This window comes from Taurulus bubalis, assembly GCF_910589615.1.
Source record: "Taurulus bubalis genome assembly, chromosome: 11".
Lineage (NCBI taxonomy): Eukaryota > Metazoa > Chordata > Actinopteri > Perciformes > Cottidae > Taurulus > Taurulus bubalis.
Window position 1 is genome coordinate 9,069,370 of NC_136599.1, and position 14,962 is coordinate 9,084,331.

The following is a 14,962-nucleotide window of genomic DNA, read 5'->3' on the forward strand; positions in this document are numbered from 1 at the left end:
CCGCTGACATGGAGGAAGTGAAAGCAGTGATCCAAACCACACACACACACAGGGGGTCCGCCCCGTCGGTCTTCCTCCAGAAACAGAATAATGAGCCTCTTTCCAGTACTTATTTTGAACAGAGGGTCCCTGTTCCTGAAGAGGACAGCGAGGTAATCCATGAGTCAATGAAAAGTGACAAATAAGAAAGCTTGTTAAAAGTTATGCCAATTTCCAGTTTAGATCGCTGTTTGTTTTTGTTACAGCCTGTATTTCTGTATCCTGTAGAGGGCGTTTAGTTTCCGTAAGCTGTGGGCCTTCACTGGGCCGGGGTTTCTGATGAGCATAGCCTACCTGGACCCAGGTAACATCGAGTCTGACCTGCAGTCTGGTGCTAAAGCTGGCTTCAAGGTAACTAAAGTAATGCTTGGACCACAATAACGGACACAGACTGTTGTGTTCTCTTTATTACAAATGTTTTGATGTGTGTTTGAATTAATTTGTACGATATTAAGTGGATATTTTCAGATACACCATATGAGCACATCAAATAATCAAACTGTTGATCAACAGTGAACTGCGCTCCACTGTTATGTGTCACATGAGATCGAGCTCTCCATGTGTGAAGCAGAAACTTCAATAACTAATTTAGTTTAGTTTATCATTGGGTAAAGCTTTATTTCTGTCCTTGGATGTTTCATTGAATCTACACACCTACTATAGCTAAAATAGAGACAACGTTTATTGGTACGCTTTAAATGAATTAAAAACCCTTACATTTTAATTTACAAAACCTGGAGTATTTTAGTCTTTGCACAGCGGGTCACCTGAACTGACAGAAATGTGCAGTTTGTCTGCATGTAAACATATAATCTTACATATTGTATATGTAGAATCAAGTTACCAAAAAACACAATTAACTACTAAAGTAATCTAAAACAAGCAGTCTCTGTTTTCCCTATAGTTAAATGTACACTGAAATTAAGCCAAATTACATAGTTCTTTCTCAGAAATAATGTATACTTAAAATGAAGCATTGGCTTTTGTTGCAGATTTCTCAAAAACATTAATTTGGACAGCCAAAAATGATTTCACTGACAGTCAATAAACAAATCTATTGGATTGGCAGCCCCACGGCTACTAAACAAATAGTACCTACAACTGTCACACCCAATCACATAATGTTATTTCAGTGATTGACTGAATTCAGAACGGACAGGGAAAGATTGGTTTGCATTTTTTAGGCATGACTTTAAACAGGAAAGAATGTGAATAATGTGGGTCGTGTTACAATTATAAGCTGCTGGAAATAACTTGATTGGCAGGATCAAAAATGTAATTCAACAAGTAGAAAAATGATACAACTTCTGAGCCAACACTTCATTGTCATCTCCCACTATCTGTCATTGTGGTACAAGTACTGAGAGCGAAATGCGAAAAGACACGCAGCTTCCCTCTCACTCTGCTGTTTGTCTTCTGTCACCGTTCAGAAATGTAAACTATACTAACTATAATACTTCCTGAAGGACCGGTCACTTACATTTTATCTCAAATTGGCTTGACATTAGAGTCTCTCGGCACTGCAGGTCAAAGTTTAACAAAGGGGAACTTTGTCCTGCAAAAACTGGAAACAAATTCCTGAAGTCTTAAGTCGCAGGAGCTTTAAATGGAGTGAATGAGAGGTGGAGTGAATATTTAGTGTGACCGAGCCTTTAGCCTTAAGCCTGACTGTCACTTATTTGTGTTTCTAAAGTACTTAGTGTCCCAATATTGTTGGGATGAATCTATTCTAAAAAACAGTCACTTTAGTGTTTAAGACAAGGAAAGACAAGAAAACTGTCCCAGACAATATCTGGTCTTCTATCAGGGAATGATTGTTATTTTGAAACATATTGTTATTTTGAGAGTCACACATGGGTGAAAGTTAAAACTTCCCTGGAAGCATGATGTAAGAGTAAAACACTTTTTTACAATAAGAAAAACGTAAGTATGCAACATCTGAAATTGCAAATGAAATGGGATGTTATGTAAACCAGTAAAGTTCTCTGTGAAGAATTCAAGTTGTGGAACGTGTAGAAAGGAAATTATTGCACAAATTATACCAACGGTGAGGACATGAAGACTCAGACTACCTCTACATTAAGCCGTCTCATTTTAAAGTTTATCTAGCGACCTTAGTCTACAGAGAAACACATATACCATATACAACCAAAACATAGTTTCATCTCTTCTTGTTTTTCACCCTCCTTTCAGTTGGAAAACAGCAAAACTGACTTTGCTTTATCGAAATATAAAATAATCACAGAGAAAGTTAGAGATGATGCAAAGTTGTTCACTTCATTCCTCGTGTTGACTGTGATTACTTTGTGTTATAATGCAGCCAAATTCACAATATATTTGTTCTCATTTACACATTTTTGTGTTTTCAGAAAACTGAACAAGTAGGAAATAGGAATTTAATTGTATTTGATTAACAAGCAGTCACTCCAGAGCTGATAAAATAATGTAATAATTGGTCATTGTTTGACAGAATCAAGATAAAGCCAAGTGGATGAAAACTCTTCCTTGTAGCTGTTCTGTTCACTCAAACACAAGACTCTGAGGTAAAGCAGTTGAAAGAAATCGTTTACTTGGTAGGAAGTTAAAACAAAGTAGGCAAGAGGCAGGCAGGCGGAACCAAGAACGAAGGCTGAAATACGGAGACTGGGGAGTACCTTCATGATCTGGCAATAAAAGGAGTGATTGCAGAGAAAGTCTTTATTAACTTAAAGCTAACTCAATAATACATCAGGCAAATAATTCAATTGATTTGCCACACAGACATCAACCTTTACAGAGAAACTTGCACAATTGTTTGATGAAAGCTATGTTCTTCCTGTACACACTGAAACACAAAGCCAACTGTTTAAAGACGCAATGCTCTGTTTTTGAGTGAGGAAAAAAAACACAGTTTTAGTGGGGGTTGAAAGAAAGAGGGAAAGAAATTATACATTCACACTCATGAATAAAATACGGCTTAGTGTGGACTTAGGTGTTTATAGATGCACTTCTGTTTGCCCTGGGACTACCTCTGGGCAAACAGAAGTGCTTTTATGAACACCTGGGTACAGTTTCAAATTCACATGCGGTTTTCTGGTTTAAGCCAGAGGGCTGTGACTCCGGAAAATGGCATGCTGTTGTGACTAATGCACAATTGTGATTAATAATATTGGAAACTGTCTGCAACGACCACTGCTGTGTTGTGAATACAAACCACAATTGGCTAACCCCCCATCTAGACCATGATGGCTGTAACACGTCGCACTTCCTCCAAACTCAAAAACAAGCGCCGATGAATGCAAACAATTGGTTTCGAAGTCGTCGTATAAAACCGGTTGTTCAAGCTTGCAGAGAACACAATGAAAGTCACCAAGCTGTCTACTTACCTCTGAGAGGTACAGCAGTGTCTGTGTACTGGTTATTATGTTAGCTGTTCGCCAAACACACTGTTCAAAACGCCTATTGTTACCGGTTGTCTCACCTGCTATGACAAGTCAAAATGTCTGCCGTGAATACTGTAGGTCTATTGATATCATTTCCATAATAAATGTTTGAATAAAATGTGCAAAACATTCACAAGGTTTTTCTTGTCAAGTTTCTTTCACAGGACCAAGGAGGTGGATTTACAAGTATAAACTATTTTTATATTTGTGAACATCATTCAATTAACAGATGACGCCTGACTCTGTTCTCGTCTTGTCAGCTCCTCTGGGTGCTGTTGGCCGCCACCATCATCGGGCTGCTGCTGCAGCGGCTGGCGGCTCGGCTCGGCGTTGTCACCGGGATGCACCTGGCTGAAGTCTGCAACCGCCAGTACCGCACGGTGAGATATCAGTAATGTCAGATGTTTGCATGAAATATCTACAGGGCCCTTTTTCATGAATGGAAAGCTTCCCCAATAATCACCAGCAATGCAGAAATGATCTAACTGAGAGGCTTAGCAGAAGTAGCACTTGTTTAATGTAACTCAGTTGTTGTACAGCAGCTGTAATCGATTATATGGACAACATATTCACTACACCGAAATGTGAGCCTAAAATAGTTTTCAAAACTGTGAGAAATTTCGAGTTAAATCCAGAGTGACTTTTACATTATTGTGTAAAAATGCCCTCTGCTTCCTGAAGTGGAACTGTTAACCACATGGCTAAAAAAAACATGTGAGCAGCCCTTTTGTTCTCTGGAGCTTAACTACTGTATCTCTGCTGGACACATTTTACGAGGCTGCAATGCATGAGAGAAACAATGTCAGGGAGCTGCATGAAAGGAACAATTTATTATGTTTGCATCTGTCCAATTGTAGTGAGACCACTCCTGTGTTTAAAGGACCCGAGGCACCGCTGAAGAATTCAGATGTTTGTCTTTCTGATTGCCCAGCCGTTCCAGTCGGTGTTCATGTACATAAACTATTTTAAAGTTTAAAGCTGTGAGCATTTCACTATGAATTAGAAAGGTACCAATGCAATAGCACCAACTGTCTTGCACATCTGAATGTATGTGGTGGGACTTCCCCTCTTTATTTCCAGAAGATTATTTAAAATTGTACAATTTTAATTATTTAGCTTCAGATATTCAGATTCAGACACAATTCAAGTGTTTCCAGTTACTCTCCTGAACCTTTCTTGGATCATGTGACAAACAAACAAACAAACAAACTGTAACCTGATCAAACAAAGGTCTGACCAGTTTCATTCAACTCCATTGATTATCTTTTGAAGCCGAGATGTTCATGTACATTTTTCATCTGGAATATTAGTGAATCTGATGTTAGCTTGGTGTGTATTTTCTAAATAATCACACCAGTTCCGTCTGTGCAGGTGCCTCGTATCATCCTGTGGTTGATGGTGGAGCTGGCGATCATCGGCTCAGACATGCAGGAGGTCATCGGCTGCGCCATCGCTTTTAACCTGCTTTCCTCTGGCAGGTAATGTGAACAGACACAACATCCATGTGTCGGTCGCTAATACCACACTGGTAAAATACTATGAGTAAAAGTCCTGCATTGAACATGTTACAGTTAAAGCATAATCAGGAATATGTAATTTACCTATTAAAAGTAGAAAAATGTCCTCTGTGATTGTCATATTGTTTTATATTCATATAATAATCAATCAATCATGAGATTATTATTACTCATGCATTAATGTAAAGGTTATTGTTGTACTGTTCATTTGGTATTACTTAACGTTCTGCCGTCCCGCGGGCGTTGTTTACTGGACATTCTAGTAGTTCGGTACGAGTTCGGTACAAGTGTCATGTTTCTGGAAACCTACGATTCTTGTTATTCCAGCTGTGCAATCCGTTTCAATATCAGACCACCACAGCAACTACAAACAAGACTTTTGTCAGACAACAACAAACAAACAAATGATAGCAAAAGCCAGGCAACTCACCGATGACGGTTCCATCCAGAACATTCCAACAACAACGGCGTTGTTATGTCGTCAAGGTCTAATAAAAATAAGATAAGATAAGATTTAGTCCAAAACACGTGATTACATCCATGAATATCCACGAACTGGCGTTGCGTCATTTCATATCAGCTGGAAGATATGAAACAATAACTTTCAGTTTTTAGAAGAAAAGCAAGTTTGCATGAGAGCACAGAGGACAACGGCGCATCATAATGACCGCCGAAATCCACTCTTTCTACTGAATCCTCACTTGAACCAATAGGAGCTTCATGTCCTGACTCACAGGCTACATTACCCAACCAGAAGCTACGTTGAAGAACAGGCTCAGCCTCTCTTTTCTTACGTGGATCAAGCCTGTCACATCATACGGCTCGGATGACAGGCGTTTCGTACAGCCAATGAAATTGCCTAAAAAATGGGTCTAAACAAGTGGAGGTGGAGATAATCAAAACAGCTTCACCAGAAGAGACAGCTGCTCACAGAGCCTCAGTTTGGCATTGAATTAGCACGAAAATGCATTTATACTTCATTTTCTCTGTGTCAGCAATACTGGTAGTAAATATGAATAGTACCTCTATAAGTTTGCAAGACTATAAGCCTTTTTAAGGTATATAGTATATATATCATGAATGTTTTCAGTCTCAAAATGGAAAAACGCCTAGACATTTCATTACAAAAACATGTGTAAAATATTCATTTTCTGTGATATTGTTATCTGCTTTTTACTTAGACTAGAAAAGGCTTCAGGCTATTGTCCCATTGTGTTTTCCATTGCATAAGTCCCATTTATAGGCATCTATTTGCAAAGAAATGTTCCGGCGGAAATAAAAACCTTATACTTTAGTGTGTTCAAACTTATATAACTCAGTGTCAGCAGCACTTAAAGTGATTCTGACTATTCAGGGAAAAAAGCTTCAGATTGCTACCTTTCAAAAGAGACCAAGACCATGTATTTACTCCAAACAGTTCAAGTATGGCTCCAATTTACTTTGGGTATGCCTGGATAGGCGTTTTTCGGCAAATTTTACAGGAACGCTAAGAGGTTAACTAATGAGCTCAAAAGTGACATCTTAATTTGTTTTGTCCGACCTTTTCTGTTGTGTAAAAATCTTAATTTGTCAAGTAACTGAAGCTGTGAAATAAATGAAGTGAGGTAAAAATTACAACATTTTCCTCTGAAATGTTGTCGAGTAGTTTAAAGTAGCATGAAAAGTACTTTGTCACATTCCACTACAGCCACTGGGACACAGTTTGGTGAGTTTGGTCAAAATTTATGTTAATATTTCTGTGTGTGTGTACCCACAGAATCCCCTTGTGGGGTGGTGTCCTCATCACGATCATCGACACGTTTGTCTTCCTCTTCTTAGACAAGTATGGTAAGTTGTGGTCGTACTTTTCCAGGGAAATATGTCGCCACAACAACAACAATAAATAAAACATCCTGATTTCTGTCTCTGAAGGCCTGAGGAAGCTGGAAGCCTTTTTCGGTTTGCTCATCAGCATCATGGCCATCACCTTTGGATATGAGGTACAGGCATTCACATATCTGCAGACAGGGCTGAGGAGAACATGAGACATTTCTCCTCCAGCCATATCTATGTTTTTTGCCAGCTTGTTATAACATCTTAACAATCCTGAGTCGGTCACCAGTATCCAATAACACGCATTATAACAGACGGTATAAAGATCATATTTGCTCTTCCACAATGTGGCTAATATACTTCAATGATGCCCTAAATTACTGGCATATTCTATGTCGTAGAGCAAAACTTTATTTCCTTATTTCAGCCATCTAAACAAAAATCCATTCATTCGCATGCACTGCTTTCTCTTTGGCAGTATGTGACGGTGAGTCCAGACCAAGGCCAGCTGCTGAAGGGGATGTTCATGCCGTACTGCGAGGGCTGCGGCCCCGTGCAGCTGAGTCAGGCCGTGGGCATCGTGGGAGCCGTCATCATGCCTCACAACATTTACCTCCACTCTGCTCTTGTCAAGGTGCGATCAACTGCTGAATATCTAAGGCATTCCCGCTTTTTTTTTAAATCAGCTTTATGAAACTTGTATCAGGAAAACATCTTGAGTGTCCACATGTCCTTTTAGTCTCGAGAAGTGGACCGGTCCAACAAGAAAGAAGTGAGAGAGGCCAACAAATATTTCTTCATTGAGTCGACCATCGCGCTGTTTATCTCTTTCCTCATCAACGTGTTTGTGGTGGCTGTTTTTGCGGAGGCTTTCTATGGACGCACAAACCAAGAGGTGGTGAGTATCTCTGCACCCGCTCTCATCATCTATAAATAGAGACATTTCATGACCTCTTTTGGAAGAAAAAAATGGTGTGTGTTTCTTTTCTTTGCTACATACGTGTGTGTGTGTGTGTGTGTGTGTGTGTGTGTGTTTTATTTTTATTTATTCCAGTACAGCGTCTGCAATCAAACAGGAAGTCCTCATTCAGATCTTTTCCCTTTGAACAATGACACTCTAGAGGTGAACCTCTACATAGGGGTAAGTTCAGCTCGAGGTAGGATTTTGTTGATTGAGCAATATCAATTCAATCAGTTTAAAGGGGCTCTTCAGCTGTTAAATAGTGGAGGTAGATTTATAAAAGAAGGCTCAAAATTAAAGTCTCAGAGACGGAGATCTCCTGACTTGTAGTCTCCAGTTTAGGCAGTGGTGGAATGTACTGGTCTGAAACTCTTACTTTACTTGACTTTTTCCAAAGTGTGTGTATTTATACACTGTGTGTATTGTTGCTCTTACTCAACCCTTGTGTGATGATCATATTTTTGTTATTCAGCCAGTGTTTGTGGGTTTGTTTGGTTCCCGCTAGACAATGTGCGGGAATGTGAGAGCAGACAGGTGTCGGTGAATTCAATGCTGCTGTTGAGTTGACCAACTTCTCTGTTCGCCTGTCTGTTTTCAGGGAGTGGTGCTCGGCTGTTTCTTTGGCCCGGCAGCGCTCTACATCTGGGCCGTGGGGATCCTTGCAGCTGGTCAGAGCTCCACCATGACTGGAACGTACTCTGGCCAGTTTGTCATGGAGGTTAGTGGAGGAGGGAGGAATCAGCCGTGCACAAGAACACACATGTAACACAAACAGTGGAAATGACAGCCCTGTTGTTTAATTCATCACAATCACACATCAGTCTGTCGTAGCATAGTTATTTTTTTGTTTCTTTAGTTGTGGCCTAGTTTTGGTAGCTTTACATGAAAATGTCTGTGTGGAATCAGGCTTTAATAATGTAAGTGAGGTATTGCTCTGCACACTGTTTGCTTTGTTGTCACAAGCAAGTGCAGTTGTCTTGTAAATGTCATAGAACAATGTGTTTTCCTGTCCTCAGGGTTTCTTGAACCTGCGCTGGTCGCGTTTTGCTCGGGTGTTGTTGACCCGCTCCATAGCCATCACGCCCACCCTGCTGGTGGCCGTCTTCCAGGACGTGCAGCACCTGACGGGCATGAACGACTTCCTCAACGTGTTGCAGAGCATGCAGGTCAGGCCAAGGTGAAAGCTAGTTCACTGGCAGCTTCATCAACAGCTCTCCATCTTCACCTGCTTTTTCTGTCCTGCATTTCACCTTTTAGTTCTCATAGCACATTCTTATTTATTCAATAAAAAAGGAGGACAATAAAATGATTAAAAGATTTTTATTCCAGCAAAGAGGACTGAGTTAAAAAACTGGCTTCACTTTGGAATAGCCAAATCCCACATTCTAATACATTACTTTGTTCTTGTTTTTAATCATGTAGCCACAATAATAAAGGCTTTTTAACTGTACTTTAATGAAGCAATGCGCCATACTTTTGGGGTTTTGGGGAAACAAATCCCTCTCGATGAGAAAAATTATCAGTTTGAACTGTTCTTTGAAATACCAGTTTATTGCTTTCTTCTCATGAAACGGTATAAACTACATTTTAATATTATAACACATATTTATTCTTCTCTCACAGTTGCCATTTGCCCTCATTCCCATCCTCACTTTTACCAGTTTGCCATCTCTCATGAATGAGTTTGCCAACGGATTGTAAGTTAATCTACATCATGAAGACACAAAGACAAATGATAATCGTCCCTTTAAACACACTCCTTCTCTTTTACCTGCAGAGTGTTTAAGATCGGAGGAGGAGTCGTGATCTTGATCGTGTGTGCCATCAACATGTACTTCGTCGTGGTCTTCGTGACCGACCTCAACAGTGTGTGGCTGTACGTGCTGGCGGCGTTCCTCTCCATAGCATACCTGACATTTGTGGGATATTTGGTAGGTAACATTAGGGGAGTTGATCTAGGTTGTTCCACTGTGAAACCTAAAACTAGTTCCAGCGACTTAAACTAACTAGAATTACAGTCAGAATATGTTCCAGAGCATAGTCACAAAACCAGAAAATGCTGTTTAGTCTATTGATATTTACAATATTGTTGCTGCTTTTACCTGCCTGTTATTATTCTAATTAGCTGGGAAAATCCGACAACCCTTCTCATGCCAGGTGATTCAGAGATAGTTGAAAGTTTAATGAACATTGAATGTTAAGGAGGTATAAACACTGTTTATATCTTATTATCCATAATCACTGGGATACATAATTGGCGTAGAGTTAAAAAAAACATAGCTTTCTTGATAATCAATACTTTTTAAAGCAACAGTGTCATTATTTGCTTGTTTTCTTAGTCTTTGATGAATACTTTTAAATTTCAGGACTGTTGGTTGGACAAAACATCTCTGGAAAAATTAAACGTTTCACTATTTTTCTGGCATTTTATAGAACAAACGATTAATGGAGAACATAATAAGCAAATAATATAAACAATCATCAAAATAGCGAATACCACATTGTTTTCAGTACATCCCAGCAGTAATAGTAATTCTTTAAAAATGGAATTATAAAGAAAAAGAAAATATTGTTACATCACACAACATCGTTCACCCTTGGACGTTGCATCTTATACAATGTTATCTTATATTTTTGCATTTAAACAAGGTGAGCTTTAAAAATGGTCTTTACTGAACAACTGTTTAAAGCCAATTAGGAACTGGATGGCAAATCATTTTCTGCAGTTAAATAAATGCAGATAAATCTCTTGATTATTGTTACTGATAACCTTCACTCATCATCAGATCATGCAGAACCTTGGTGCCTTATCGTTATCTTCAGGGTCTAGTCTGTATAGTCTTGGTGTGATTTTTAACCAATCCATGATTGTTTTATACTGACAGTAAGAGCTGACTCAATCATGTTTCTTTTATCTAAGAAACATAGCCAAACTTGGGTCTGTTGTGTTGAGAAATGAAATGGAGATGCCAATAACTGCTTTCATCTCATCACATTTGGACCACTACAATTCTCTTTTTTACCCGCCTTTATAAATTCTCCCTACACCATTTAAAACCCGTCCAAAATACTGCCTTTTTGGCTCTCAACACGATCCAACAGATGGTCACACATTACACCTAATTTAACCTCTTCACTGGTTTCTGGGTGATTTTAGAGTTAATTTTAAAATGTTGGTGCTCGCTTGCAGAGCCAAGAATAGCAGGGACCTTCTGCACTCCCACACCACAACCCGGGCTCTGGGGTCCTTTACCAGGCGTTTTTTTTACATGTACCTCGGATACATTTTAAGTGTCGGAGAGATTGTGCTTTCCAGTCAGCAGCCCTAAGCTATAAGCTGTAATAGTTTCCCAATAATCTTGATGTCTTTGGGCTCAATAAAAAAAAAAACAGCTAAAAACCCATCTGGTCAGGGAGGCATTGTAACATGATGCATTTTATGTTTTATCTTGTGCTTTTTCTCTGTTTCCCCTTTCATAGTTTATTTGGTGTTTTGTTTCTTTGATTTGATTTTAGTTTATTTCCTTGATTGTGAAACACTTTGGGACATATTGTCTGTTAATGGTACCACATAAATACGTTGCTTGCATCCTTGCTTATACTGATTATGTGATCTTTGTCTGATCAATCGACTGATACACGTTTAATCTCTCTGTCTGTGCTGCAGGTGTGGTTGTGTCTGATAGCTCTGGGTGTTTCCTGCCTCTATCCGACCGCCATGAGAGAGAACGACACAACAATCCTGATAGAGCGGCGGCCGGAGTATGACTCCTGAATCACATATGGACCTTTTTTTCAAAAGTGCAGCTGTGAGCAACCCGACTTACCTTTTACCATCTTCTCTTCCAGCACATTTCGTCTTCTTAAGTGCCGATTTATTAATAATAGAAGTTCCGAAATGCATGGAATAAATGTTTTTATTTAGTAAAAAGAAACTGATATTGTTGATGTCTGTATCTTTAGTCACTACCCATATGCTGATTTTACAAAACAATTAAGATGTGTTTTGCCAACTTAACTGGTTTACAGGTGTGAATGAGGTTTTACTGTAACGCTGGTTACCACTAGAGTTAACTATAAACCTGATAGCCGCTAAATAGAGTATGTGCTGCTTCGTTTAGTCCATTTTAATGCCTGCCCTACCAGTAGGACAACCGAATACTGAAAACAAAACGTGATAAATTACCTCACAACATAACCTCCCTGTTTTTCATTACATCACTTTGACATTCTTATAATTGCGGGCATGATGCACCTTGAAGGTCCCTTTCTAAACTACAAAACCGAATACGGTTAATTGAATGATGAAAACTCTCAATAAACATGAGAACTATATGGTAATCTTTTATTAAACATAAATAAATCTGTGTACGATGATGCAAAACTAGTAGGGACGATATGGCTTAGAATACCACATTTTGTTAACTACTTCTCAGCATTAATAACAAAAGTATATTTCTTAATGATTATTTTTTACCCAGATAACCAATTATAAAACACAACAGCGTCCTGCAGCACAATAAGATATAATGACACAATAACTGTAATTTATAAGTGTGTAACATCTCTCGACAGTCAAATATATAAGACTTTTTGTAAATCATAACCAAGATATTTGTTTGCACCTATGCACTTTAAGACTCTGTGCAGTCTCTCTTTTGACCACAAGGAGGCAATGCAGGCCACCAAAGACACTCCTCAGGACAGTAAACGTCTCACCACCAGAGCTGAACAACATAACAACACATTAAATGACACGGTGTGTTACATCACGTTTTTATGAGTTGCGTCACATTTCATGTTGTCGTTACAGTTGCACATGAACAGCATTTTTGGATCAAACAAATACAATATAATTAGCTGCAGTGATTCGACTGCTATATTCCTGTACGTTCGGTTGAAATTGCCCATGCCGGAGGGGATGGTATGTCTAAAGAGTTGCAACTATTGTGCAACTGCAAGCAAGCACTGCTGGTTTCGGTGTTGCTTGAATTCCAGTCCTGAAGTGCTTCAGCATTTGCAAGTCCAGGAGAGGGACAGGTTTTTCTTTGCATTGTGGCGGAGAACTTTTTTCTTTTTTTTCCTGTCATGGAGGCAGAGTTATGTAAGCGAGGAGAGTCTTCCCACCGCCCCTCTCTGTTTTTGTTTTTCTCAATGAGCCAATGTCTCCCTGCCTAGGCCTCACAGCCTGTCCAGTAGGCCCCTTTCCTGGAAACATAGCCTCGCAGAGGCCACTCAGGGGCAGGCCTGCAGAGGTGGAAGGGAAGGGGAGGGGAGAGGAGAGGAGGCAGTAAGGGCGCTTCCAGCAAATCACATGATTGTAGACCCTACAACCCAAGCCTTAAATGAGGCTCAGATGCTGCAAACACATTTCAACAGCTAGTTTGTCATCAGCATGATTGGATGTAGCAAATCATGGCAGAGTGCATGAGGCTGTAAGTAGACACTGTGGATTCCCCAGGTGTGAAATGTAGAAATATAACCACAACGCCTGATGGATGTAAATGGAGTGTATTTGTATTTTTGTGTGTGTATGTGTGTGTGTAAGAGGTTAATGTTATTTTTGCCATTAAAGTCAACATCACAGATTGTTTTGCTACGCAGTTTTGTACAGAATATTTCTGAATCTTTTCTTCAATATTTACAATTGATTTTCATTAATATGATGAGCTATTTTACCGGTGTTGTATTTGTAGGATGTAAGTCACTGATTTATTTTTGCAAAAAGATATCCTTGATGAATTTGTAAATGCAGAAAGCTCCATGTGTTATTACTGTGGCTTACTATAACTGACTGATTCAATGAATTGCAATAACAATCATTAAATGTGTGTTATAGAATTGGGAAAAGTCCCACTGAACAAACACAATAAACTACAGCATCGGACTACAGGAATTGTGTGTCCGGATTATTTATTTTTTAAATCACATTGCTTGCATATCATCTATTTTCTTTTCACTCTGTGAATATGAATTTCAAGGTTTTAAATCTGCCACGCGTAAGATTAATTTCTACGTTCACCCGTTTGTTTTTTTACATGCATGCTTGCGCATTAGTTCTGTTAACTGGTGAAAGATGGATTTAGGTTTAACTTGAACCTGATGTTTGAAGTCACATGTTTTGCACAGCTTTTTCCAGGGGTACAACCAGCAGCAGCACTCAACACCAAGCTCAGGGCCTCAAACAGCAGCTTTCTCCCTTTGCTCTTCTTCTCAGAGGAATGCAACATTACAAGAAGGAGAGGGTAAGACGCACCAGAGATCAGGCAAAGATAATGAATTTTAAATTGATTTAGTAAACAGTGGCATCAGCTTTAAATCGCATGACTTTTCCAGCTGTGCGGTCCATACTTATTTTGTATATATTTTTGCACAGATCTGTCAGTGCTGCCCTAAAACTCCCAACACCAGGAATGCAAACAGCAGAGCCATTCTTGTTTATGTCTTGCATTGTGGCCACTGTGGGCACCGGCTGAGCTTGTGGTGGAAGGGGCCCACATGTGTTTGGAATAGATTGTGTTCAGTTCAACTGTAGTTATTCCTTTATTAACACATTTATTTTACAGTTTCTCTCTGCTGTTTTAAGGATGTATGCAGTTTGTATTATTTACATCAGTCATGTGTTTTATGTGCTTAAATATAGAAATATCTGCTGTTGCTAAACTCCACATCACAGGTGCTCAACATGCGCATAGTGAGAGGATCAGTGGGATTTACTTAAGAGGTTTCAGACATTAAGAAGGCACTGCAGAACCTCCACGCTGTAAATATCTGGGGACCCACTGGTTGACCATATTACCTATTAGGTCAAAACCACTTCTATTTATGCGAACAATGTAAAACGAATGTATTTTAGTTCTCATTATACTCAGTATAGTGCAACCTGATTATAAAATACACAGGAGTTGTCTGCAGCTGACTACAACTTATTTTAATCAAAAACAAGAGCAACAATAGAAATGTCTATGTATGTTTTTTCTCCAGGATGTTTAGCTAAACAATTATCACGTTTTAACATACTTGATTAAATGTTAAATGTTTTGCACCTCCCGACAGGACACATTCCTTGTATGTGAAAACATACATGGCAATACATGGTTCTTATTCTGATTACACTCGTCTGTATTTTTACATGATGCAACCATAATGTGTATGATCATCAGTCCCATGATAAAGTAACTGCATTAGAGCCTGTTGTTGCACAAATGTTT

At 39.1% G+C, this 14,962-nt stretch overlaps 1 protein-coding gene across 1 annotated transcript; it reads left to right on the forward strand.

Annotated features, from left to right (window-relative positions):
- LOC306743253 (natural resistance-associated macrophage protein 2-like) lies at positions 1-13,608 on the forward strand. Its single transcript, XM_079225758.1, has 14 exons — positions 1-152; positions 268-390; positions 3,722-3,841; positions 4,833-4,939; positions 6,735-6,805; positions 6,890-6,957; positions 7,269-7,424; positions 7,530-7,688; positions 7,845-7,931; positions 8,350-8,469; positions 8,768-8,917; positions 9,375-9,448; positions 9,529-9,682; positions 11,419-13,608. The coding sequence occupies exons 1-14, from the start codon at positions 9-11 to the stop codon at positions 11,524-11,526; spliced, it is 1,641 nt and encodes a 546-aa protein (XP_079081884.1). The 5' UTR covers positions 1-8; the 3' UTR covers positions 11,527-13,608.
- Positions 13,609-14,962: the final 1,354 nt, after the last annotated feature.